A 25,372-nucleotide genomic window follows, 5' to 3' on the forward strand; every position below is an offset into this window, starting at 1 on the left:
ATTTGCAAATATTTCCTCCCTTACTGTGGGTTGCCTTTTCACTTTCTTGATGATTTCCTTTAAAGCAAAAAGTTTTAAATTTTGATGTTCAATTAATCTATTTTTTCTTTTGTTGTTCATGCTTCTGTTGTCAGATCTGAGTCCTTTGTCAAACCGAAGGTCATAAAGATTTACCCATTTTTCTTCTAAAAGAGATTTTTGCTTTTACATTTAAGTCTTTGATCCATGTTGAGTTAATTTTTGTACATGGATAACCTCATTATCCAACTTATTTCTTTTGCATGTGGCTATCCATTTGTCGTATCACCATTTGTTCGAAAAGACTGCTCTTTCCCCATTGAGTAGTCTTGACACTTTTATCAAAAATCAGCTGACCATAGCTGTATGGGTTTATTTCTGAATTCTGAATTCTGTTGCATAGATCTATATGTCTATTCTTATGCTAGTGATGCTATATTGATCACTGTTACTTTGTAGTAAGTTTTTTTTGTTTGTTTGTTTTTTTGGTGTTGAGACGGAGTCTGGTCTGTCGCCCAGGCTGGATGCACTCCAGGTGGCGCGATCTCAGCTCACTGCAAGCTCCGCCTCCTGGGTTCACGCCATTCTCCTGCCTCAGCATCCCAAGTAGCTGGGGATACAGGCGCCCGCCACCATGCCCAGCTAATATTTTTCTTTTTTTAGTAGAGACAGGGTTTCACTGTGTTAGCCAGGATGGTCTCGATCTCCTGACCTTGTGATCCGCCTGCCTCGGCCTCCCAAAGTGCTGGGATTACAGGCGTGAGCCACTGTGCCTGGCCGCTTTGTAGTAAGTTTTTGAATTGGGAAGTGTGAGTTTTACTTTATTGTTTTTTGGAATGGTTTTGGCTATTGTGGGTCCCTTTCAATTTCATATGTATTTTGTTTTTATTATGTTACATTTTTTTTGGTACAGACAGGGCCCCACAGTGTTGCCCAGGCAGGTTTCAAACTCCTGGCCTCAAGTGATTCTCTCATCTCAGCTTCCCTAAGTGCTGAAATTTCAGACATGAGCCACTATCCTTGGCCCCATATGAATTTTGCTCCATATGAATTTTAAAATCAACTTGTCAGTTTCTGCAAAGCGGTCAGCTAGGAATCTTAGTGGGATTGCATTGCATCTGGAGATCAGTTTAAGGGGTAATGCAATCTTAACAGTGTTGAGATTCTTGGTCCAGGAATATGAGATCTTTCCCATTTATTTAAATCTTCTTTACTTTTTTTTTTTTTTTTAATTTTTAATTTTAAGACAGAGTCTTGCTCTGTCACCCAGGCTGGAATGCAGTGGTGCAATCTCGGCTCACTGTAACCTCCACCTCCTGGGTTCAAGCAATTCTTGCCTCAGTCTCCTGAGGAGCTGAGATTACAGGCATGTGCCACTACACCCAACTATTTTTTTATTAGAAATGGGGTTTCACTATATTAGCCAGACTAGTTCCCTGGCCTCAAGTGATTTGCTTGCTTTGGCCTTCCAAAGTACTCACGTGTGAGCCACCACACTTGGCTGATTTAGATCTTTTACTTTTAACAATGTTTTGTAGTTTTTAGCATATAAAGTTTGCATTTGTTTGTTAAATTTATTTCCAAGTATGTTATTTTTGTCACTATTGTGAATGGGATTGTTTTCTTTGGGTGTTTTTGGAGACGGAGTTTCCCTCTTGTTGCCCAGGCTGGAGTGCAGTGGTGCCATCTTGGCTCTCCACAACCTCTGCCTCCCTGGTTCAAGCGATTCTCCTGCCACAGCCTCCCGAGTAGCTGGGATTACAGGCATATGTCACCACACCCTGCTAATTTTGTATTTTTAGTAGAAATGGGGTTTCTCCATGTTGGTCAGGCTGGTCTCAAACTCCTGATCTCAGGTGATCCACCCACCCCGGCCTCTCAAAGTGCTGGGATTACAGGCATAAACCGCTGTGCCCAGCCTGGGATTGTTTTCTTAATTTCGTTTTTGGATTGTTCGTTGCAAGTGTGTAGAAATAAAAATGATTTTTGTATATTAGCTTTATATCCTGCAACTTCTTTGGTAGATTTCTTAGGATTTTCTATATGTCAAATCATGTCATCTGCAAATAAAGATAGTTTTACTTCTTTCTGTATTAGTTTCCTAGGATCACTGTAACAAAGTACAGATGCTCCTCAACTTATGAGGAGATTACATCCTGATAAATCTATCATAAAATTACTATATATATATATATATATATATATATTTTTTTTTTTTTAAAGACAGAGTCTCACTCTGTTGCCCAGGCTGGAGTGCAGTGGTGCCATCTCGGAGACTCACTACACCCTCCGCCTCCCAGGTTTCAAGTGATTCTCCTGCCTCAGCCTCCAGAGTAGCTGGGATTACAAGCGCCTGCCACCACACCCAGCTAATTTTTGTATTTGTAGTAGAGATGAGGTTTCACCATGTTGGTCAGGCTGGTCTCGAACTTCTGACCTCAGGTGATCTTCCCACTTTGGCCTCCCAAAATGCTGAGATTACAGGTGTGAGCCACCGTGCCCGGCCTAAAATAAAAAAGTTTAAGTCGGGTACTCTTTGAACTACAAAGTTGGTAGCTTTTACCCACGAAAAATTCTCCAGGCACTTACGGAGATGAGAAAAACAAAACAAAACAAAACAAATTTATTCTCTCACAGCTTTAGAGTCTAGAAGTCTAAAATCAAGGTGTCACCAATGTTGGTTCCTTCTGGAGGCTCTGAGGAAGAACAATCACATGCCTTTCTCCTGCCTTCTGGTGGTAGCCAGCTTTCCTTATCATTTCCCAGCATGCAGCAGCATGCTTCCACCCTCTGCCTCCATTACCACATGGCATTTTCCCTTTCTGTATGTGTATCCTCTCGTCTTATAAGGAAAGGACCCCAGTCATATTGGATTAGGACCAACTCTGATCCAATATGACCTCATCTAAATTTGATTATATCTACAAATACCCTATTTTTAAATAATGTCATGTTCACAATATTTGGGATTAAGACTTTGACGTATCTTTCTAGGGGACACAATTCAACCTTTGATACTTTCTTACCTGAATGCCTTTTATTTCTTTTTCTTGCCTAATTGCCCTGGCTGGAACCTATATAGTTCAATATTTAATAGAAGCGAGAGTGGGCATTTTGGTCTTATTCCTGATCTTAGGGGGAAGTATCCTGTCTTTCATCATTTATTTTTTCATAATTGAGATTTTGTTGGTTGTGTTAAGGATCAGTACACAATTCTTCACATTTATACTGAAAATCTAAAAAGCCATGTATTGTAATTATTTTTAAAAGTTACTCCAGTGACTTTCCAGCTTAAAATTTGGAGGCAAGTTTTCATTAAAAGGCTCTCAAGTGCTAGTATCCTTACATGTTGATAAACTGTTACATACTTCCACAATTTGCAATTAAATAGCATATAGACTACATACTTAAAATTTCAGTCTTTCACAGCACATTAACAAAGTTATTAGGAAAACAGGACTACCACAACCAAAGATTTATAGAGTGCACACAATTCTGACAGGGATTCCAAATTACTGGGATTACAGCCATGATCAAGGAATGGTTTTCTTTAGGAAGCAGTTCTACTAAAATACAACATGGGTCCAAGCGCGATGGCTCATGCCTGTAATCCCAGTAATTTGGAAGGTGGGAGGATCGCATGGTAGTTCAAGGTCAGTCTGGGCAACAGAGGGAGATCCCGTCTCTACAAATACGTTTTTTAAAAGTTGGCCAGGCGTGGTGGCATGCGCCTCTGGTCCTGGCTACTCTGGAGGCTGAGGCAGGAGGGTCGCCTGGGCCCAGGAGGGTGAGGTTGCAGTGAGCTGTTGTCGCCACTACTGCACCCCAGTCTGGGCATCAGAGCAAGACTCTGTCTCAAACAAAACAGAAGCAGGCCGGGTGCATTGACTCACGCCTGTAATCGCAGCACTTTGGGAGGCCGAGGTGGGCAGATCACGAAGTCAGGAGTTTGAGACCAGCCTGGCCAACATGGTGAAACCCCATCTCTACTAAAAATACAAAACATCAGCCAGGCATGGTGGCGCACGCCTGTAATCCCAGCTACTTGGGAGGCTGAGGCAGGAGAATCACTTGAACCCAGGAGGTGAAGGTTTCAGTGAGTGGAGATTGCACCATTGCACTCTAGCCTAGGCAACAGAGCAAGACTCTGTCTCAAAAACAAACAAACAAGCAAACTGAAGAACCAGAACCAAACCATGGGAATAAAAGTAACTAAAAAATTTCAAGACATCAGATGCAGGACTGTGACTCCATATCGCCAGTTAATATGGTGGAAGGGTAAGCTGATACCTAAGACAGTCAAAGCCTCCCATAATTCAATATCCCACACTGTTTTCTGGTTGTACCAAAAAATAAACAACTGGCAAATGATTTTTACCCTTAAAAGCATTTACACTTAAAAAATGGGATGTGGTGGGATTCCCTTCTTCTTAAAAATGTTTCTAGAGTTACTAAAAAACTTGCATTTATGAAATAGTTGATAAAAATATTCCTCTGGAATGTACAAGAAGGGAGACAGGGACTATTGGTAAGACATGGTATATGATATTAATCAGACTTGGCTTTTTCTCTCCGGCTTCATCAGAGGCTGGACTTTCCTTGGTTTTTGTTTCTCTGTTTTCTGTAGGTAAATGTGATTTCTTGGTTAGCCACTTCGTTCTGTTTTCCCTTTGTTCCCCTTTTTTCTCTTGTTTGCACTTTTTTGTTTGGAAATTTATCCTTTCCTGCTGCCTTTTTTGGCTTTGTTTCCACTTATGCAGGAGTGGGTTTAGCTGACAGTCATACCAATCTCATGTTGGGCTCTTTCCTTCGCTGCTCTTCTGCTGAGCTGATCTTTCTCTTGGGCATCTTGCGGCCGGGAGTGTGCATGTTGGTGCCTGTGAGTCGCACCATGCTGAGAGCCTTCTCAAAGCTGGGCTGCCTGGCTGCTACCACTTCTCCTATCCTGTCTTATCATTAAGTGTAATGTTACCATGGGTTTTTCATAAATGTCCTTTACCAGGCTAAAGAAGTTACTTTCCATTCCTAGTTTGTTGAATGTTTCTTTCATTAAAGGGTATTGGAATTTGTCATGCTTTTTCTGCATTTACGGAGATGATCATATGAATTTTATTTTTTATTGTATTGATTTTTGGATGTTAAACCAACCTTGCTTCTCCAGGAAATATTCTAGGGTCATAATGTCTAATTTTTATACATTGTTGGATTTGGCTTGCTAGTATTTTATTGGTGATTTTTGTGTCCATGTTCACAATAAATATTGGTCTGTACTTTTCTTGTGATGTCAGGAGCTGAAGTCCTACTCCCCTAGGGAAAAATGCTCTCCAGGTGGGACCTTGGGGACCGGGGGCCTTGTATTTTTGGGTGCAGCAGTTTGAGGTGGAGTGTCTGCCATGCTGAGCTGGGAGGAAGGAGAGAGAGAGCAGTTTTGGTTCACATAGACTCTCACCTTTGTTAGCAAATTTTCAGATTTTCTTGAACAGATATTTCTTCATTTGGTTTTTGTCGCTAGGATCATTTTCAGAGGCTGTTAAATGTTTTGTTTTTAAAATCGGTTTCACTGAGGAGTGGGTCAGTGAAGCTTCTCAAGCTGTCGCTCTGGACATTGGTTCTGTAACTTCTTAATTTATTAAAATGCGTTTAAGTTTTAAGCTACGTAGGATTATAAAAATTTTGCAATACCTTTTAGGCTTTGGTTTCCATTGGTAAAAATTGGCAGCAGATGTGACTAGAGTTGAAGGATTATGAAAATGAAGAAGTAAAGTAAGAATGGTAGACGTACATAACAATATGATAAGAGTTAAAATTTGCACGTAATACAATATAAAGATAAAATCAGGAGCAAGAGACACAAGAATTTTGCCTTTAAATTATTTCTGTTCTTGCTGGTGAAATTTTGTGAATAATTATAAATTAAGACAAACCAGTTTACGCTGTTGTAACTCAAAGTATGGAAAGACCTCTAAAAATGTAGTGCATGTTGAGAAACAGAACATGTTTAGAGAAATATTTAAGATATTACTTATTTTTTTCGTTTTTAGGAAATGACCACAGGTGAACATATCCAAGATGAACCAGGTAACTGTTATCAAGGAAACTGCTAAGACTACCTTGATTAACACTAGTACAATGATTTAATAGTGGGGATAATAAATGAATCATTTTGCTGGAGAGTTTAACAAAAAGATTCAGCTATTGAATGTGTTATCTCTGTGAGAAATGTGGATTCTTGGAATGTTATTTTAGAAGGTGAATTAAAAGTTAAATGTTTAAGAAATATTTGAGCATTTCCTCTGGATCTGTATGAATGGGAGAGCATTCTCCTTGAAGATACTATTTAATGGGAGGGAGGCATGGTCAGTGAGTCAAAACCAACAGTGATGATTTATTTATTTGTAACATATAACCTGAACGAAAGACTACACTAGTAAAGGATTAATGGTTCAGAGGATATTGGAATCTGCTACTAGGAGATAAACACCTCAATTAAAAATATTTTTTAAGTGAACAGATTTCCGGATTCATTCTCTTGTTTTAATGTTGATATATTTCCTCACAAGGTACCAATGATGGAAGCACTGAAGCTGCAATAACTTTACTTACAATGGGAGATCTAGTATTGCAGTCAGAGATCAGTACTGAACAGGGTGATGGTAAGAATGAAAGCTAAGTCCTACCAAAAATAAAGACTTTTAAAACCTAACTTTTAAGAAGTTATACCCACATTTGAGTAATAACTCTTTTACATTTGAATTTGTCTCCATTTTGTTGTTCTTCCATAAAGTGTGATATGTATGTATTGATCCATCCACTATTTTACTACCGTTTAGGTGTAGTGACAGCTAACTCAAGATCGTACACTTGGTTTTTTAAGAATAATTTGTATTCAGGCCGGGCATGGTGGCTCACACCTGTAATTCCGCACTTTGGGAGGCCGAGGCAGGCGGATCAGGAGGTCAGGAAATCGAGACCATCCTGGCTAACATGGTGAAACCCCATCTCTACTAAAAATACAAAAAATTAGCCGGTCATGGTGGCGGATGCCTGTAGTCCCAGCTACTTGGGAGCCTGAGGCAGGAGAATGGCGTGAACCTGGGAACTGGAGCTTGCAGTGAGCCGAGATTGCACCACTGCACTCCAGCCTGGGCAACAGAGCGAGACTGTGTCTCAAAAAAAATAAAATAAAATAAAATAAAAATAAATAAATAAAAGAATAATTCGTATTCATGGAATAGTTGCTCTAGTGAATACTACCATTACCATCATGAATGTCATTGGTTAACTGAGCTCACTGATCACTGATCACTTTATACATGTGTCTTTAGCCAAGGAGTTGCTGCTTGGGATGGTATTCACAATTAGATGACAAATACGGTACAAAGAGACAATAGCACTCATTGAAATAATTTAGTTTAAACTGTTCTCAGTTTGGACAGAGCCAAAAGATTTATCAACCAAGATTTTTAATTTATTAGATGGAAATCACAGACAGGCGATAAATCTTTACTATCTAACTATCTTTTAAGTGCATGAAATGAGTAATTATACTATTCCTGGTAATTATTTTGCCTGGTTATGAGTAGTCTACCGTTCATTTTATTTACTTATTTATTTATTTGAGACGGAGTTTGATTTTGAGTAGCCTACCATTCATCTTTATTTATTTATTTATTTGAAGCAGAGTTTCACTCTTGTGACCCAGGCTGGAGTGCAATGGTGCAATCTCGGCTCACTGCAACCTCTGCACCCCAGGTTCAAGCAATTCTCCTGCCTCAGCCTCTCGAGTAGTTGGGATTACAGGCACCTGCCACCACGCCCAGCTAATTTTTGTGTTTTTAGTGGAGTTGGGGTTTCACCGTCTTGGCCAGGCTAGTCTTGAACTCCTGACCTCAGGTGATCCATCTGCCTTGGCCTCCCAAAGTGCTGGGATTACAGGCATGAGCCACTGCGCTAGCCTCCATTCATTTTAAGTATTAGACTTTTGGGCCAGATGCAGCAGCTCAAGCCTATAATCCCAGCACTTTGGGAGGCCAAGGCTGGTGAATGCTTGACTTCAGGAGTTCAAGACCAGCCTGGGCAACATGGTGGAACTCCGTCTCTATAAAAAATACAAAAAATTAGACAGGCATGGTGGTGTATGCCTGTAGTCTTAGCTGCTTGGGAAGCTGAGGTGGGAGGATCGCTTGAGCTCAGGAGGTCCAGACTGCAGTGAGCTGAGATCGTGCCACTGCACTCCAGCCTGGGTGACAAAGTGAGACCCTGTCTCCAAAATAGATAGATAAAAACGTATTAGACTTTTAGGCTTGGAACCGTATATTTATCAGGAAAGTCTCTGGTTTGTGTTCTGTATAGGGCTCCTTTCTTAGTGGCAGAGTATTGCAGTAGAGCCTGTCAAAAACATATAAAGTACATATAGAACATAAAGGTTTTAAAAATCTTAAATGCTGGCAGTGCTGTCTTGAAATCCATCTGAGATTGTATAATTACTCAAAATAACAAAAGGACTCATTTTTACTAATAATTGCATAAAATTTCAGTCCATAAGGATTATTAAGCTCACAATAGGTCAAATCCCTGGCATGAAATAGGGAGATCTTAAATTTAAATTTACAGCCAACAAGAGCAAACTTTATTTTTTAAATCTTTTTCTATTGCTGCTGCACAAATGAAGCAAACTTTAATAATACAGGATTTTACAGTTACTAAATGTTGAAGAATTTATTTTGAGCATCTAATTTGGTCCATTTTAATTTTGTTTTGTTTTTTTTTTTCTTCAGTAGGGGTATGTATACTTCCTCATGTACATTCAAAGGATAAAAGCCATATTCCTTTTAGCCTAGATAATGTAAATCACAAAATTGTTCATGAATGTCAGGAGCTTTCTTCACCTGTCATTACTACATCTCCTGCATCATTTGAAGAAGACAAGATTGTATTGGAGGAGCAAAGTTCCAGAGAAGAAATAAGTTTAATGGAGAAAGTAAAGGAGAATGCTACACCAACCAGGTTTATTTTAGTATTCAATTAATAAATATTACTAAAACCACCATCAAATTAGTTAATAGCTTTGAGTAATGCTTGTAAATGTAAAGTAGGCAATGCTAATTTCTTACCCTTTAAAGATGGACTGATTTTGATTTTAGGTTAATGGTTTGCATATTTAAATTATAGTAGTAAATGTTGTATATCTTTGAAGCTTTGATGAAATAGATTTATGTAAATGTCTCTGTTTTACAAATACAGACTGAATTCTCTTCTTAAGACCTCTAGTGAAGTTACTACTTTGTAATTTTAGTATTAAGAAATGAACACTTGTAGACAATGTGGCACCTAACAGGTCGTTCACTCTTATCAGTGCTAGACAGACTGTATTAATGTGAGAGAGTAAGATCTAACGTGATTCATAAATTTCTCTATCTTCTGTTTTTAGGAATACAATTTCTAAAGTGACTAGTAATTTGAGAATAAGAAGTAGACTTGCCAAGCCTAAGCCAAATCTTGAGAAGACTTTAGGGACCAACAGGTTTGATGATTATCGGGAAGTTTCCAGTTTGTGTGTAACCAAAGGGGAAGAAATGGAAACTCAAAGAGGTAAATTTTATTCTCTTAATATGTTGCAAAATCATTTTGACACAATAGATTACATTAACATTTCAAAGAAATATTTGGTCATTAAATTGCTTTAAGTTACAATAAAATAGTTTCAAATTAAAAAGTAAGATGAGCTATAAAATAAATATCCATAAATCTACCAATTGGTTTTAGTAATTAATACCATTTTGCTGTATTTGTGTGATCAATTTTTTGTCTTTTTATTCTCTCTCTCTCTCTCATAGTTGCCCCTTTAATTAGGGGCACTGACCTCCCCAATCAGTCAGAAATTTGTGTATAGGCTGGGTGCAGTGGCTCACACCTGTAGTTCCAGCATTTTGGGAGTCTTGAGCCCAGGAGTTGGAGGCCAGCCTGGACAACATAGTGAGACCCTGTCTCTTATGAGTTGAAAACATATATATTCATGTATAACTTTTGTCTCCCAAAAACTTACCTACTAATGACTTACTGTTGACCAGAAGCCTGATTGATAATATTGTTAATTAACACATATTTTGTATTTTAGATGTGTTATATACTGTATTCTTATGATAAAATAGGCTGGAGAAAATTTTTTTAAAAAATTTTCTTTTTCTGTTTTTTCAACTGATGTCCTTGAGCCATAGAGAAATGAAAATGTTATTAAGAAAGTCAGGCTGGGGCTGGGCACAGTGGCTCACACCTGTAATCCCAGCACTTTGGGAGGCCAGGGCAGGCAGCTCACTTGAAACCAGATGGGGCTGGGCAACAAGGGAGAACCCCATCTCTACAAAAGTACAAAAATTAGCCAGGCATGGTGGTGCATGCCTGTAGTCCTAGCTACTCAGGAGGCTGAGGTGGGAGTATCACCTGAGCCCGGGGAGGTTGAGGTTGCAGTGAACTGTGATCATGCCAGTGTACTCTGGCCTGGGCAGCAGAGTGAGACTCCATCTCAAAAAAAGAAAAAAGAAAATCAGGCTAGACACAGTGGTGGTGCACACCTGAAATGCTAGCCCTTTGGGAGGCAGAGGCAGGAAGATCACGTGAGCGCAGGAGTTTTGAGACCAGCTTGGGCAATATAGGGAGACCTTGTCTCTACAAAATAATTTTAAGAAGTTAGCCAGATGTGGTGGCACACACCTGTGGTCCCAGCTACTCACAGGTTTGAGCTTGCAAGATCAGGGCTGCTGTAAATTGTGGTATTGCCATTGCACTCTAGCCTGGGCGACAGAGCAAGACCCCGTCTTAAAGAAAAATAAAAGGAAGAAAATTATAAGGAAGAGAAAATACATCTTCAGTACTGCATTGTATTTATCAGTACTAAAAGTTTATGTCAACTGTTTACAAGATGAAACATCTGTCTGAAATGGTGGGCAACCCCAACTACAGGTGTCAATCTGTAATACGTACCAAGCAATTCAGCTTTTTCTTATAATGTTAGGACTTTCCTCTGCTTCTTGGGAGTGCTTCCAGCATCATTAATGGCACTTTGTATGGGTCCCATGGTGTTATTCACAGTATTGCACTAAACATGAAAAATACAGGAGAACCATGAAAGATCACCTTTTCTAAAACCTCTCCCGACATGCAGGCTCAAATTACCTGTTCTATATAGAAATCTCTTTTTCCCCATTTGTGATGCTATTCTTTGCAGTGCAGCTCCTTCCCGAAGACTTCCTCTAAAGTGGAACTAGCCAAACCTCCGTGTACCCACTTCTAAGTCTCTTTTGTATGTTGAGTTTCTAATTATTGATGCTAGTACTATAAAGTGAAGATACAATTATCGTGACAGCCAGGAATGAAATATTTGCAGAACAGGATTTGTTAATCATCTGTTTTACTGTTCAAAAATCTGTTAGCCAGGACTTCCTGCCGTGTGTATAAGTCTGATTTGTGGAATGAGAGAAGTTTGGAAGAGTCACAGTATAGGGATCTTCCTTTTAAGAGGGTATATGTTTCTAATAGAGGGATTTTAGCTGTATTATTTTGGTCTGTATCGTAAGTGTGCTTTTTGTTTAAGAAACAGAGAAAAATGCTTCCAAAGCAACAGAATTGGAAGATAAAAACCTCGGACCAGTTACAACAGCAGAGAATAAGGATCAGAGCAAATTGGCATGTGTACATGGTATCAAAGGGACCAGTATTTCTCCAGAAGTAAACCTAAGTGAAAGGTAAAAGAGGGAAGGGATTCTGAGATTCAGTTTATATTGTTTCAGTGATAGCCTTAAGTTGTGACTCTAAGAATTTGAAAAAGAAGTTCTGTTGCATTAAATATGTTTTAAAAGTTTGAAAACCATTGAATTAGATGATCTTTTACACACCTAGCTCTAAAAATAATTCCATGATTTGCCTGATTTCAAATGATACGCATACTAAACTCTCTTTCAGAAATGAAAATCAAGAAGAGAGCTCTCAGGAGGTTCACATGTTGTCAGTTGCTCCAGTTGCTTCCTCTGAGACAGGGCCCTGCACACTTGGTTTGGATAGGGGTCTTGGTGAAAATTCTGTTGAAGAAGCCCAGATAAAAGACTCTAAAGGAGACAGTGTGCTTACACTTCCTGTGCCAGAGGTAAAAGAATGTACAATATAATAAGGGATAACAAGGTGTTTCCCTCCATTAAAATAAATAAATAAATAAAAAGGTATAATTTACATACAATACACTTCACCTCTTTTATGTTCATTTTTCTTTATTTCTTTTTTTTTTTGAGACAGTCTTGGTCTGTTGTCCAGGCCGGAGTGCAATGGTATAATCTCAGCTCACTGCAGCCTCTGCCTCCCAGGTTTTAACAGATTCTCCTGCCTCAGCCTGCCAAGTAGCTGGGACTACAGGCATGTGTCACCAAGGCTAGCTAGGTTTTTTTTTTTTTTTTTTTTTTTTTTTTGAGATGGAGTCTTGCTCTGTCGCCTGGGCGGGAGTGCAGTGGCTGGATCTCAGCTCACTGCAAGCTCTGCCTCCCGGGTTTACGCCATTCTCCTGCCTCAGCCTCCCGAGTAGCTGGGACTACAGGCGCCCGCCACCTCGCCCGGCTAGATTTTTGTATTTTTTAGTAGAGACGGGGTTTCACCATGTTAGCCAGGATGGTCTCGATCTCCTGACCTCGTGATCCGCCCGTCTCGGCCTCCCAAAGTGCTGGGATTACAGGCTTGAGCCACCGCGCCCGGCCGGTTTTGTGTTTTTAGTAGAGAGGAGGTTCGCCATATTGGCCAGGCTGGTCTTGAACTCCTGGCTTCAAGTGATCTGCCTGCCTTGGCCTCCAAAAGTGTTGGGATTACAGGCATGAGCCACTGTACCTGGCTAACTTCACCCTTTTTAGTGTACAGTTCTTCAGGTTTTTATTACTCTGCAGTCATATAACCAATACATGAACAGTTCCATTAAAAAGTTCCCCAATTGAGAGAAGCCTTGGACTTGAAGAACATGTATACATTATCCAGTTAAAGGGAAAGGAACGTGTCTGTGTAAAGAACAGGTGTGGACCAGGTGCAGTGGCTCAAACCTATAATGCCATTAAAAAAAAAAAAAAAAAAAAGCCAGGCATGGTGGCATTTGCCTGTAGTCCCAGCTACTCAGGGGGCTGAAGTGGGAGGATCACTTCAGCCTGGGAGGTAGAGGCTGCAGTGAGCTGTGGTCGCCATGCACTCCAGTCTGGGAGACAGAGTGAGACCCTGTCTCCAAGAACAAATGAGTATGAAATAGCATGTAAGTAGTATGAGTGGAATATTAATGAAGAAAGTGATTAGAAATGAACTTAGAAAGATAACCTGCAGACAGACCATAAAAGGATTTTTATGACTTGATAAGGAGTTTGGTTACATTTGAAGTTACGAGATTCCTCACCCCACCCTGACTTTTTAATTTTTGCTTTTTATGTTGAAATAATTTTAAGCTTAGAGAAAAGTTACAAAAATCTTACAAAGAATTATCCCATACACTTCACTTTGATTCATTAATTGTTAATACTTTGCCTCATTTGTTTTTTTAACTCTGCCTTGCTCTTCATCTGTATAGATAAATACTTGGCTGGGTGGGGTAGCTCATGCCTGTAATCCCAGTACTTTGGGAGGCTGAGGCAGGCAGATCACCTGAGGTCAGGAGTTCAAGAACGGCTTGGCAAACAAGGTGAAACCCCATCACTACAAAAATTAGCCAGGCGTGGTGGCATGCACCTGTAATCCCAGCTACTTGGGAGGCTGAGGTGTGAGAGTTGCTTGAACTCAGGAGACAGAGGTTGCAGTGACCAAAGATTGTACCATTGTACTCCAGCCTGGGCAACAGAACAAGACTCTGTCTCAAAGAAAAAAACAAAAAAACCGAATCATTTGAAAGTAACTTGAGTCCATAAATACCTCATCTTGTGTCTAATAAGGATAAGGAAATTCCTTGTCACACTCAATATTACTACACTATGTAACATTGTCTCAATGATATGTAATATACAGTTTCCATTCCAGTTTCCCTAGTTGTCCCAATTGTGTCCATTATAGCTTTTTTTCTTTTTTAAACAGAGTCTTACTCTGTCACCCAGGCTGGAGTGCAGTGGCACGATCTCAGCTCACTGCAACCTCCGCCTCCCAGGTTGAAGTGATTCTTGTGCCTCAGCCTCCCGAGTAGCTGGGATTAAAGATGTGCACCACCACACCTAATTTTTTTGTATAATATTTTTAGAAGAGATGGGGTTTCGCTATGTTGGCCAGGCTGGTCTTGAGCTCCTGGCCTCAAATAATTTGCCCACCTCAGCCTCCCAAAGTGCTGGGATTACAAGTGTGAGCCACCGCGCCTGGCCAGCTTTTTTTTTTCTTTTTCTTAAATTCAAGATCCAATCAGGGCTCTCACATTGCATTTGATTATCCTTTTTCCTTATTTTCCTTTAATCTAGAGTATTTTTCTTGTCTTTTTGTTCACAAAAGAAAAAGCAAGAAAAGTTTAGAACAGTCTAGGCTGGCCTACAGTCTGGATTTCTTTTTTTAAATTGCTTCCTCATTACTAGATTCAACTTACATGTTTTAGGTCAAGATTATTATGTAGGTAATGACGTGTTCTTCCTTTTGTATCACATCAGGAGACACATGATGTCAGTTTGTCCCATTATTGGTGATGCTGACTGATCACTTGGCTAGAATGATACCTGCCAGATTTCATTATAATGGCATCTTTTCCATTCTGTATTAGTAATTTGTCAAATGGGACCAACGCAGCAAGTGGTTACCCTGTAGTTTTAATGTCCATTGATGATTCTTGCCTTAATCAATTTTTGACATTGTTGGTTGCAAAATGAGAGTTTTAAGATTTTAAGCAGGCTGGGTGCAATGGGTCACACCTGTAATCCCAGCACTTTGGGAGGCCGAGGCGGGCGGATCACAAGGTCAAGAAATCGAGATCATCCTGGCCAACATGGTGAAACCCCGTCTGTACTAAGAATACACAAATTAGCTGGGCATGGTGGCATGCACCTGTAGTCCCAGCTACTCGGGAGGCTGAGGCAGGAGAATCGTTTGGACCCAGGAAGGGGAGGGGTGGAGGCTGCAGTGAGCTGAGATTGCGCCACTACACTCCAGCCTGGCGACAGAGCAAGACTGTCTCAAAAAAAATAATAATAATAAAATAAAATAAAAGATTTTAAGCAGTAGAAACCCAGCATAGTGTCTTACACCTATAATCCCAGCACTTTTGGGAGGCTGAGGTGGGCGGATTACTTGAGCCCAGGAGTTCGGGACCAGCCTGGGCAACATGGCAAAACCCCATCTCTACCCCCGAAAAATTTTAAAAAAATTAGCCAAGTGTGGTGGCATGCATCTGTACTCCCAACTACTCAGGAGGTTGAGGTGGGAGGATCGCTTGAGCCCAGGAGGTGGAGGTTGTAGTGAGCTAAGAGATTTTAAGCAGTAGAGAATTACAGTCAGGATTGCATTTTAGAAAAACTACGTTTGCAGTTTTTTGAAAAACAGATTGGAGGGAACCATACTGGATTCAGGGAAAGCAGTTTGCCTCCATTCACATGTCATGTGCTAATAGTACAAAGGCTGGTGTGATGGGAGTAGAGAAAAAGTTGTGGGATTTGGGTCTCCCTATTCTGTCACTTCAAAAATCATTTCATAAAATGCACATATTTAACATTGTAGTCAGGATTCTTTGTATTAATATTTAAATGAATCAAAAGTTTATTGGAACAGCCTAAAGCTTCAAACACTTGAAAAGTGTATATGGTTAGATATTGTTGAGTTAATCTCTTCACTATGTCATATTGACAGGAAAACTTTTTAAATATAAGATTTGGCCAACCTCACTCTTTCATTTTGAATTTTTATGGCAGTATACACCAACAAGTATTCCAGAAGTCCAACAAGAGAATATAATCAATCCTCAAGACCTAACAGGTATGATAATATGCTTCAATGACATGTCATAGAACCTAATTGTATGATTTTTACCCCTTATTTTACTATGGAAAAACACAAAACAGTTTTATTTTAGTCTATGCTGGCCTTAAATTTAAAAAGTTTTATAGAAACACCTTGAAGTATTTTGCATATCAGTTTTGTTTTTCAGAGTCATAAATCTTCTCCATAGTATATCACCTTTATCCTTTATGAAATTACTTCTTGGGCCGGGCATGGTGGCTCACTCCTGTAATCCCAGCACTTTTTGAGAGGCTGAGGTGGGCAGATCACTTGAGGCCAGGAGTTCAAGACCAGCCTGGCCAACATGGCAAAACACCATCTCTACTAAAAGTACAAAACTAGCCAGGCATGGTGGCACACACCTGTAAACCCAGCTACTTGGGAGGCTGAGGCACAAGAATCACTTGAACCCAGGAAGCGGAGGTTGCAGTGAGCCGAGATTGTGCCACTGTATTTTAGCCTGGACAACAGAGTGAGACTCTTGTCTCCCAAAACAAAAAAAAAGGAGGGAACTTACTTCCTCAGGCTTGGGGGTCGTGGCGGGGAGCATTTATTTATTTAATCTTGATGATAAGTTGTCCTGAGACTTGTCTTTTTAGAAATGAAATAAATTAATGATATTCTGTTATTTCATAGTTGAGCTTTTTTATTACTAACTTTTAAACTTTAATAGTGAATCTAGTTGCTAATGTACCTCAAGATGGAGAAGATGAACAAGCCTTTATTTTAACTCTGGTGGAAATTCCAACCAATGCAGTAGAAGAATTTACTGATGCCACTGCCCAGTTCATGCCAAACCCTTTACTGCCAGCTCCCATATTGGTCAAATCAGTGAATACCGAAGAAAGAGGTGACATGAGGTAATGAATGAGCGAAACTGTTTTCGCTAGGAGGAAAAGTGATTTATGAATTAAGTAGTATTGATTGAACAAACCATTCACCAATATTAGTTGTTATTGTTGTGGAAATCTTATTTATCATTTATGTGGTAAGTTAGAGAAGAAATGTAATGTGATAGATTTTATATCTGATAAAGATGTCACTTAAATGTTTCATGTATTAGTTTTGTGTGAAACTTGTTTATTAAGTTATTTTGAAAGCTAAAAATATTAACAGTCTAGATCATAAAATGATACCTGTTAAAAGTGTGGTTACTTTGTATAGACACACACATGAAACTGAAATATACATTCACAGAAAGTTGTGAAAATAGTACAGTGGTAATAAATACAGATTTTTTTCTTAAGAGACAAGGACTTGCTTTGGTGCCCACGCTAGAGTGCCAGGCTAAAGTGTAGTGGTGCCATCATAGTTCACTGCGGCCTGGAACTCCTGGGCTCAAGAGATCCTCCTGGCTGGGCGTGTTGGCTTGCGCCTTTAATCCCAGTTCCTTGGGAGGCCGAGGTGGGAAGATCACCTGAGGTCAGGAGTTAAAGACCAGCCTGGCCAACATGGCAAAGCTCCATCACTACTACAAATATAAAAATTAGCTGGGCACGGTGGCACCACCTGTAATCCCAGCTACTCAGGAGGCAGAGGCAGGAGAACCACTTGAACCCAGGAGGTGGAGGTTGCAGTGAGCTGAGATTGCACCACTGCACTCTAGCCTGGGTGATAGAGTGAGAAAAAAGAAAAAAGATCCTCCTGCCCCAGCCTTTCAAGTAGCTTCTCAGCTACAGGTGCGCACCACCGTACTTGGCTAATTTAAACATTTTTTTTTTTTTTTTTTGTAGAGGGTGGAGTCTTGCTCTGGTACCCGGGCTTGTCTTGAATTCCTGGCCTCATGCATTCCTCCCACTTTGGCCTCCCAAAGTGCTAAGATTACAGGCATGAGCCACTGTGTCCAGCTATTCTTGATACTCTTATTTTTTTTATTTTTATTTTTTGATACTCTTATTTTAATTCTTTATTTTGGAAGTAAGTTGTATCTTAACCACCATTAAGATAATTGTCCATAGTGTAGCATTAGAAATTGAAGACTTTTATATTTTTATTTTTGGAGACAAGAGTCTTACTCTGTCACCCAGGTGGAGTGCAATGGTGTGATCTCAGCTCACTGTAACCTCCGCCTCCTGAGTTCAAGTGATTCTCGTGCCTAAGCCAAGTAGCTGGGACTATAGGTGTGTGCCACCACACCCGGCTAATATTTTGTGTTTTTAGTAGAGACGAGGTTTCACCATGTTGACCAGGCTGGTCTTAAACTCCTAACCTCAGGTAATACACCTGCCTTGGCCTCCCAAAGTGTTGGGATTACAGGCATGAGCCACTGCGCCTGGACTAGAAGGGACATTTTAGGTTAAATGTTTAACTTTACAATCAGGGAAAATACTATTAAATATTCAGATTTAATTCAATATTATGGAATTTAAGTTATAAGCCTTTAAGTATGAATGGAGCTCAAAACTATTAATAGCATTTTTGTGGCCATGGCCGTGTATCTCTTTGTTAGTTTGGAGTTTTTTGGTTTTATTGGAATTTTCATTGGAATACCTCAGCCTTTAATCTTGTTATTGAAAGGATTTCTAGGATCATTAAAAAAAGAAAGTATTAAATAACTTCTAATTCAGTGATTTAATATGTATTTCTTTTCTACGCAGTATTTGTTTACCAGCAACTTCAGTTGGTCAGGATGCCGTGGGTTTATCTATTTCTGGAAGAGATAATTCTAAAAAGCCTCCTGATAATTTGGATCTTATATCTAGGAAGAGATTTCAATGCAGGCTTGATGAAAATGACCACATTCTTCCTGCCAAAAAATGTTTGCTCACTTTAAGAGATGATTGTCAAGAATATACCTCTGAGGTAAGGTGGAATCGTTAAGTAAGATGGCCATATTGCAACAGATCTGTTTCTATTTTTTCCTTTATTCTCTTTAAACTTTTAGATATGTATAAAGTAAGTTCTGACATTTATCATAAGTTATTCAAGTAAAACTGGATTTTGGATTATCACTTTTAACCAATGGTAAATGAAAATTGATGGAGAGTAATCAAGAAACTTATCCCCAGCTCTGTATTGGTGGCTAAAAATAAGACCAAAAGCATTATATATGTCTGGATCTTGGCTCTACCAACTAGTAGTTGGAACACCTTAGGCAAGATACTTCACCTGTCTCTCTGATCAGGTTTCCTAATGCGTAAAATGGTAATACTAGTATCATCATCATCATGCTTAAAGCTACCCATTACTTTTAGGGGTAAAACCATAGTGTTTAGTGCCCCGTATTGTCTTGCTGATTTTCGTCTCTAGTCTCAATTTGTGCCAGCTTCTGCCTCACTTTCTGGCCACATTGGCCATCTTTCAATTCCTTAAATGTCCCAGGCAGGACACTTCATTTGATGTACCTTCTGTGTGCAACATTCCCTTGAAAAACATACAAACTTCTTTAGTTCAGTCATGGCTGCCTCAGGGAAGTCCGGCCAGACCATGCAAATTCAATCACCAGCCTCTATGTTGTGGGTGGGTTTCCTAGTACCCTCTTATTTTTGTACTCACCTAGTACGCCTCATAATTTGTAACTACACTGTGGAAAAGACCACTTAAAATCTGTGTTCTCGAAGAGAAAGTTAAAGACCAATAGTTCTTGAGTAATAGTTGACAAAGAGCAAATGTACTTTTATATATTTGGTGAGTCAAAAAATGCCATATCCCAGAATTGTTTTATTTTCTCTTGTTATGGGTAAGATTGAACATCTTTTCATATGCTTAGGAGCCATGTATATTTCCTTTTCTATGAACTGACTTTTCCTTTACCCATTTTTCAATTAGATTATTGATCTTTTTCTTATAGAACTGGAAGAACTCTGTTATATCTGTCTGTGGTAATGAGGTGCAAATCTTTTTTCCCAGTTCGTCATTTGTCTCTTGACTCTGCTTTCTTTGTTGTTGTTTTCTCATGCAGAACTTTTGAATTAACTTTTTATATGAACATTTCCAGACATATTAAAAGATAGACTGGGTGTAATATGTCCCCATGTGCCAGTCATCCAGTTTTAATAATTTATCAGCATTCCATGCAGACATTATTTTGTTTTGTTTTAAAAATATCCTTAATGACATGGACAAAAGACCATAGTACTTTACTAAGTACAAAACTAGGTCACCAGACTATGATATGCCATTTAAAAAATGATAGTTATACAGTGGTGTGAATATGTAAGAAAAGTATAATGTCCATTGGGGTTATTTGTGATTTTTATTTTCTAAACGTTGTTTTTAGCATTTTAATCCTGAGTTCTAGTTTGATTGCACTGTGGTCTGAGAGACAGTTTGTTATAATTTCTGTTCTTTTACATTTGCTGAGGAGTGCTTTACTTCCAACTATGTGGTCAATTTTGGAATAAGTGTGACGTGCTGAGAAGAATGTATATTCTGTTGATTTGGGGTAGAGAGTTCTATAGATGTCTATTAGGTCCGCTTAGTGCAGAGCTGAGTTCAATTCCTGGATATCCTTGTTAACTTTCTGTCTCGTTGATCTGTCTAATGTTGACAGTGGGGTGTTAAAGTCTCCCATTATTATTGTGTGGGAGTCTAAGTCTCTTTGTAGGTTTCTAAGGACTTGCTTTATGAGTCTGGGTGCGCCTGTATTGGGTGCATATATATTTAGGATAGTTAGCTCTTGTTGAATTGATTCTTTTACCATCATGTAATGGCCTTCTTTGTCTCTTCTGATCTTTGTTGGTTTAAAGTCTGTTTTATCAGAGACTAGGATTGGAACCCATGCCTTTTCTTCTGTTCCATTTGCTTGGTAGATCTTCCTCTCTCCCTTTGTTTTGAGCCTATGTGTGTCTTGGCACATGAGATAGGTCTCCTGAATACAGCACACTGATGAATCTTGACTCTTTATCCAGTTTGCCAGTCTGTGTCTTTTAATTGGAGCATTTAGCCCATTTACATTTAAGGTTAATATTATTATGTGTGAATTTGATCCTGTCATTATGATGTTAGCTGGTTATTTTGCCCATTAGTTGATGCAGTTTCTTCCTAGCATCGATGGGCTTTACAGTTTGGCATGTTTTTGCAATGGCTGGTATCAGTTGTTTCTTTCCATGTTTAGTGCTTCCTTCAGGAGCTCTTGTAGGGCAGGCCTGGTGGTAACAGAATCTCTCAGCATTTTCTTGTCTGTAAAGGATTTTATTTCTCCTTCACTTATGAAGTTTAGTTTGAGTGGATATGAAATTCTGGGTTGAAAATTCATTTCTTTAAGAATGTTGAATATTGGCCTCCACTCTCTTCTGGCTTGTAGAGTTTCTGCCGAGAGATCTGCTGTTAGTCTGATGGGCTTCCCTTTGTGGGTAACCTGACCTTTCTCTGGCTGACCTTAACATTTTTTCCTGCATTTCAACTTTGGTGAATCTGACAATTATGTGTCTTGGAGTTGCTCTTCTCGAGGAGTATCTTTGTGGCGTTCTCTGTATTTCCTGAATTTGAATGTTGGCCTGCCTTGCTAGATTGGGGAAGTTCTCCTGGATAATATCCTGAAGAGTGTTTTCTAACTTGGTTTCATTCTCCCTGTCACTTTCAGGTACACCAATCAGATGTAGATTTGGTCTTTTCACATAGTCCCATATTTCTTGGAGGCTTTCTTCATTTCTTTTTACTCTCTTTTCTCTAAACTTCTCTTCTCGCATTTTAACAATTTTTTAAAAACTGCTTTTACCAGTTAAGTACCCTTTATTCGAAATGCTTAGGAAGTGTTTCAAGTTTCAGATTTTTTTGAATTTTGGAATAATTGCATTATACTTACAGTTGTATTATACCTAACAGTTCCACATCCCAAACCTGAAAAGCCAAAATCTGCATTCTTCAATGAGAATTTCCTTTGAGTGTCATGTCAGCACTCAAAAAGTTTGGAATTTTGGAGCATTTCGGATTTTCAGCTTTGGGATGCTCAGCCTGTACAAAATTGTAGGATACACATATACTGTATTCAGATAGAAAACATTTTTTATTTTCTGTGATCAGATTTATCAGTCTTTTTGTGTATGGCTTCTGGAGATTATGTTATGCATTGGAAGTCCTTTGAGACTTCAAACAAATGTCCTAGTTAATGTTAATAATACTGATTTGTTGAGAATTTGATTTGGTGTAAGGAATAGGGCCAAGTTAATTTTCCTCATATGACTTTTACCATTTACTGAATAATTCATCTTGTTTCCACTGATAGGAAATTCCATTTTAATCAGTAAGACAATAAATCTTCATGTTTGTTTGGATATATTCCTAAAACTTACTTTTCTTTTATGTTGATTAATCTATTCGTTCTGGGGCCAGTGTCATCATACTGTTTGCATTTTTGTAGTTTTCTTTATTCTTTTTTTTTTTTTTTTTGAGACAGAGTTTAGCTCTTGTTGCCCAGGCTGGAGTACAATGGCATGATCTCAGCTCACTGCAACCTCCATCTCCCAGATTCAAGTGATTCTCCTGCCTCAGCCTCCTGAGTAGCTGGGATTACAGGCATGTACCACCACGCCCAGCTAATTTTGTATTTTTAGTAGAGACAGGGTTTCTTCATGTTGGTCAGGCTGGTCTCGAACTCCTGACCTCAGGTGATCCACCTGCCTTGGTCTCCAAAAGTGCTGGGATATTACAAGCGTGAGCCACCGAGCCTGGCTGAATTTTTGTAGCTTTATGATGCACTTTGGTATCTTATAGGGATAGTATCTCTCCCAAACCCATATAATTTTTTTCTTTTTTCAAGTTTCTCCTCATTACTTATATGTTCTCAAATTAATATGAATTTTGAATTAACTTGTTTAGCTCTTTAAGAAAGACTTCTATTCATATTTGTATTTGAATCATAGTAACTTAGATTAATTTAGGGAAAATTAACAGCACAATTATAATATTGAATCTTCCTATTCAAAAACATGGTATGTCTTTCCATTTGTTTAAGTCTTGTTTTGTGTCTTTCTAATTTATGTTAAACTCTTCTTCATATAAATCTTACACGTTTCTTATAGGTTACCCCTATGAGTTTTATCTTTTCTGTTGCTATTATCATTAAATTCTTTTCTGTTTAGAAAGCTTACTGAGTTCCCCCTCATCATATGCAGTAGTTTTTCAGTTGGTTCTCTTGGGTTTTGTAGGTAAACAGACCTATCATCTGCAAATATAATTTTAATTCTTCTACTTTTTATAGTTCTAATTTTTTTTGTAATTATAGTAGCTAATATAACTAAAAAGTAATATTAAAAAGTGGTCCCAATAGTGCACATCTTTTTTTTTTTTTTTCCGATTTTAATTAGAAGAACTTCCATGTTTATTATGTGGGATGCTAGCTTTTAGATTGCAATAGTTATGTTTTATAGTGTTAAGAAAATGTCTATTCCATTTTATAAATTTTTTTTCAAGAGTGAATATTATTGGGTACCTTTTCTGTAAATATAGATGATTTTTCTCCTCAGATCTATTGGTTTGTATTAGATTTCATAATGTCAGATCATCTTTGCATTCTTGAAACAAGCTCTACTTGGTTGTGATGTAGTAGTCTTTTGATGTGCTGCTTGTACTATTTCTTTGATACTTTTGCACTGATATTGAAACTGATTATAAAAGGCATTTAGCAGCTTTCTCTCTTCCAGTGGGCTCTGGAACACTTTCAAATAGTAGCAATATTTTTGCCATAAATGTTTAGTAGACTTCCTGTAAGAGCTTTTTGGGAGATAATATGGTTTCTTTACTTAAAGAAAAAAAGGAAATAAAATTAACTTCAGTTTTACTTGATAAGTAGATTTCTAAATTTTTTTGTAAATGTTTTTAAAACAGGTGCACTCAAAGGAATTAACAAATGCTTTTGAAGAAACAGGTGAGATATATTTTAACATGATTGCATTTTGCTAAATACTCCTGATTATTTGGGATATACCTTGTTCAAATATGAGATTGAAACTGAGTATTACTTTTCTCTAAGAGTAATACTTGTATTATCAGCACTTCTTTCCTGCAAAGGCCTTGGATTTGGCAGTTTGGTAGGCAAAAGAAGCTCTTTTCATCCTGTCATCAGTTGAAGACTATGTGGCTACAAGTATTTTCTATATAAGCTCAATAACTACATTTTAGGAGTTAGCTAAGTGTAATGGCTTTCCCCAACCCCCCACCCTGAAACAGGATCTCACTCTGTCACCCAGGCTGGAGTGCAGTGACACAATCACAGCTCACTGCAGCCTCCACCTCTCAGGCTCAAGCAATCCTCCCACCTCAGCTCCTAACTAGCTGGGACTACAGGCATGTGCCACTATGCCCAGCAAATTTTTTTTTATTTTTATTTTTTTTGAGATGGAGTCTTGCTCTGTCGCCCAGGCTGGAGTGCAGTGGCACGATCTCGGCTCACTGTGACCTCCACCTCCCGGGTTCATGCCATTCTCCTGCCTCAGCCTCCCTAGTAGCTGGGACTACAGGCGCCCCCACCACACCAGGCTAATTTTTTGTATTTTTAGTAGAGACAGGGTTTCACCGTGTTAGCCAGGATGGTCTCAATCTCCTGACCTCGTGATCTGCCCGCCTCGGAATTTTTGTATTTTTTGTAGAGACAGAGTTTCGCCATGTTGCCCAGCCTGGTCTTGAATGTACTTTTGTAGAGATAGGGTTTTACCATGTTGCCCATGCTGGTCTTGAACTCCTGGCCTCAAGCAGTCTGCCTGCCCCAGCCTCCCAGAGTGCTGTGATCATAAGCATTAGCCACCACCCGTGGCCTATAATGGCATTCATAATAGGTTCTTTACCCAGAAAATTAGTTTTGTTCTCGAGATCTTTTCAGGCTTAAGCTACCTACGGAAGCTGAAAAGATCTTAGAGTCTTCTATTTTTATAGGAATCTAAAATTTCTGTGGGGCATTAAACCACTTAGGGTCTATTTCCCTCATGACTAAAGGTGCCAGTCACATTTATCTTGTGTTTTGTACAACTCTTTATTTTTCATTTCTTTTATGACATCATTTCTCTTTTCTCTCAAACTTAGGCTTATCATTCATACATATAGCCACTGCTTTACCATGACAATGGCACTCAGGAATAAAAATGTTGCTGATGGCATCTTACAAGAGTTAGAGTTACAAGATAGAAGGGTTTGATAACCTATGATGGTTCTGGTTCTTTAAAAACACTTAATAATGGGCCAGGTGCAGGGGCTCATGCCTGTAATCCCAGCACTTTGGGAGGCCGAGGTGGGTGGATAACCTGAGGTCAGGAGTTCAAGACTAGCCTGGCCAACATGGCGAAACCCCATCTCTACTAAAAATACAAAAAGTTAGCCAGGCGTGGTGGTGGGTGTCTGTAATCCTAGCTACTTGGGAGGCTGAGGCAGGAAATTGCTTGAACCTGGGAGACGGAGGTTGCAGCGAGCCAAGATCATGCCACTGCACTCCAGCCTGGGTGACAGAGCA

General features: G+C 39.1%; 1 protein-coding gene across 8 annotated transcripts in view; it reads left to right on the top strand.

The window, feature by feature from the left end:
* The window catches only part of BDP1 (B double prime 1, subunit of RNA polymerase III transcription initiation factor IIIB), a 118,024-nt gene that overhangs the window by 82,987 nt on the left and 9,665 nt on the right, over positions 1–25,372 (top strand). For 7 of the 8 annotated variants that reach the window (XR_004056349.1, XR_004056350.1, XM_010380258.2 and 4 more), the window contains 10 exons: positions 6,060–6,096; positions 6,579–6,671; positions 8,796–9,024; positions 9,449–9,609; positions 11,609–11,759; positions 11,977–12,157; positions 15,903–15,966; positions 16,664–16,850; positions 18,588–18,792; positions 23,758–23,797. Coding sequence is in view for 6 of the 8 variants with exons in the window: in XM_010380258.2 (XP_010378560.2) it covers positions 6,060–6,096; positions 6,579–6,671; positions 8,796–9,024; positions 9,449–9,609; positions 11,609–11,759; positions 11,977–12,157; positions 15,903–15,966; positions 16,664–16,850; positions 18,588–18,792; positions 23,758–23,797 (1,348 nt within the window). In the remaining 2 variants the exon portion in view is untranslated. The remainder of the gene's footprint in view (positions 1–6,059; positions 6,097–6,578; positions 6,672–8,795; positions 9,025–9,448; positions 9,610–11,608; positions 11,760–11,976; positions 12,158–15,902; positions 15,967–16,663; positions 16,851–18,587; positions 18,793–23,757; positions 23,798–25,372) is intronic. The other variant, XM_030927307.1, reaches the window with a different exon arrangement.

Source organism: Rhinopithecus roxellana, chromosome 3, assembly GCF_007565055.1.
Source record: "Rhinopithecus roxellana isolate Shanxi Qingling chromosome 3, ASM756505v1, whole genome shotgun sequence".
Lineage (NCBI taxonomy): Eukaryota > Metazoa > Chordata > Mammalia > Primates > Cercopithecidae > Rhinopithecus > Rhinopithecus roxellana.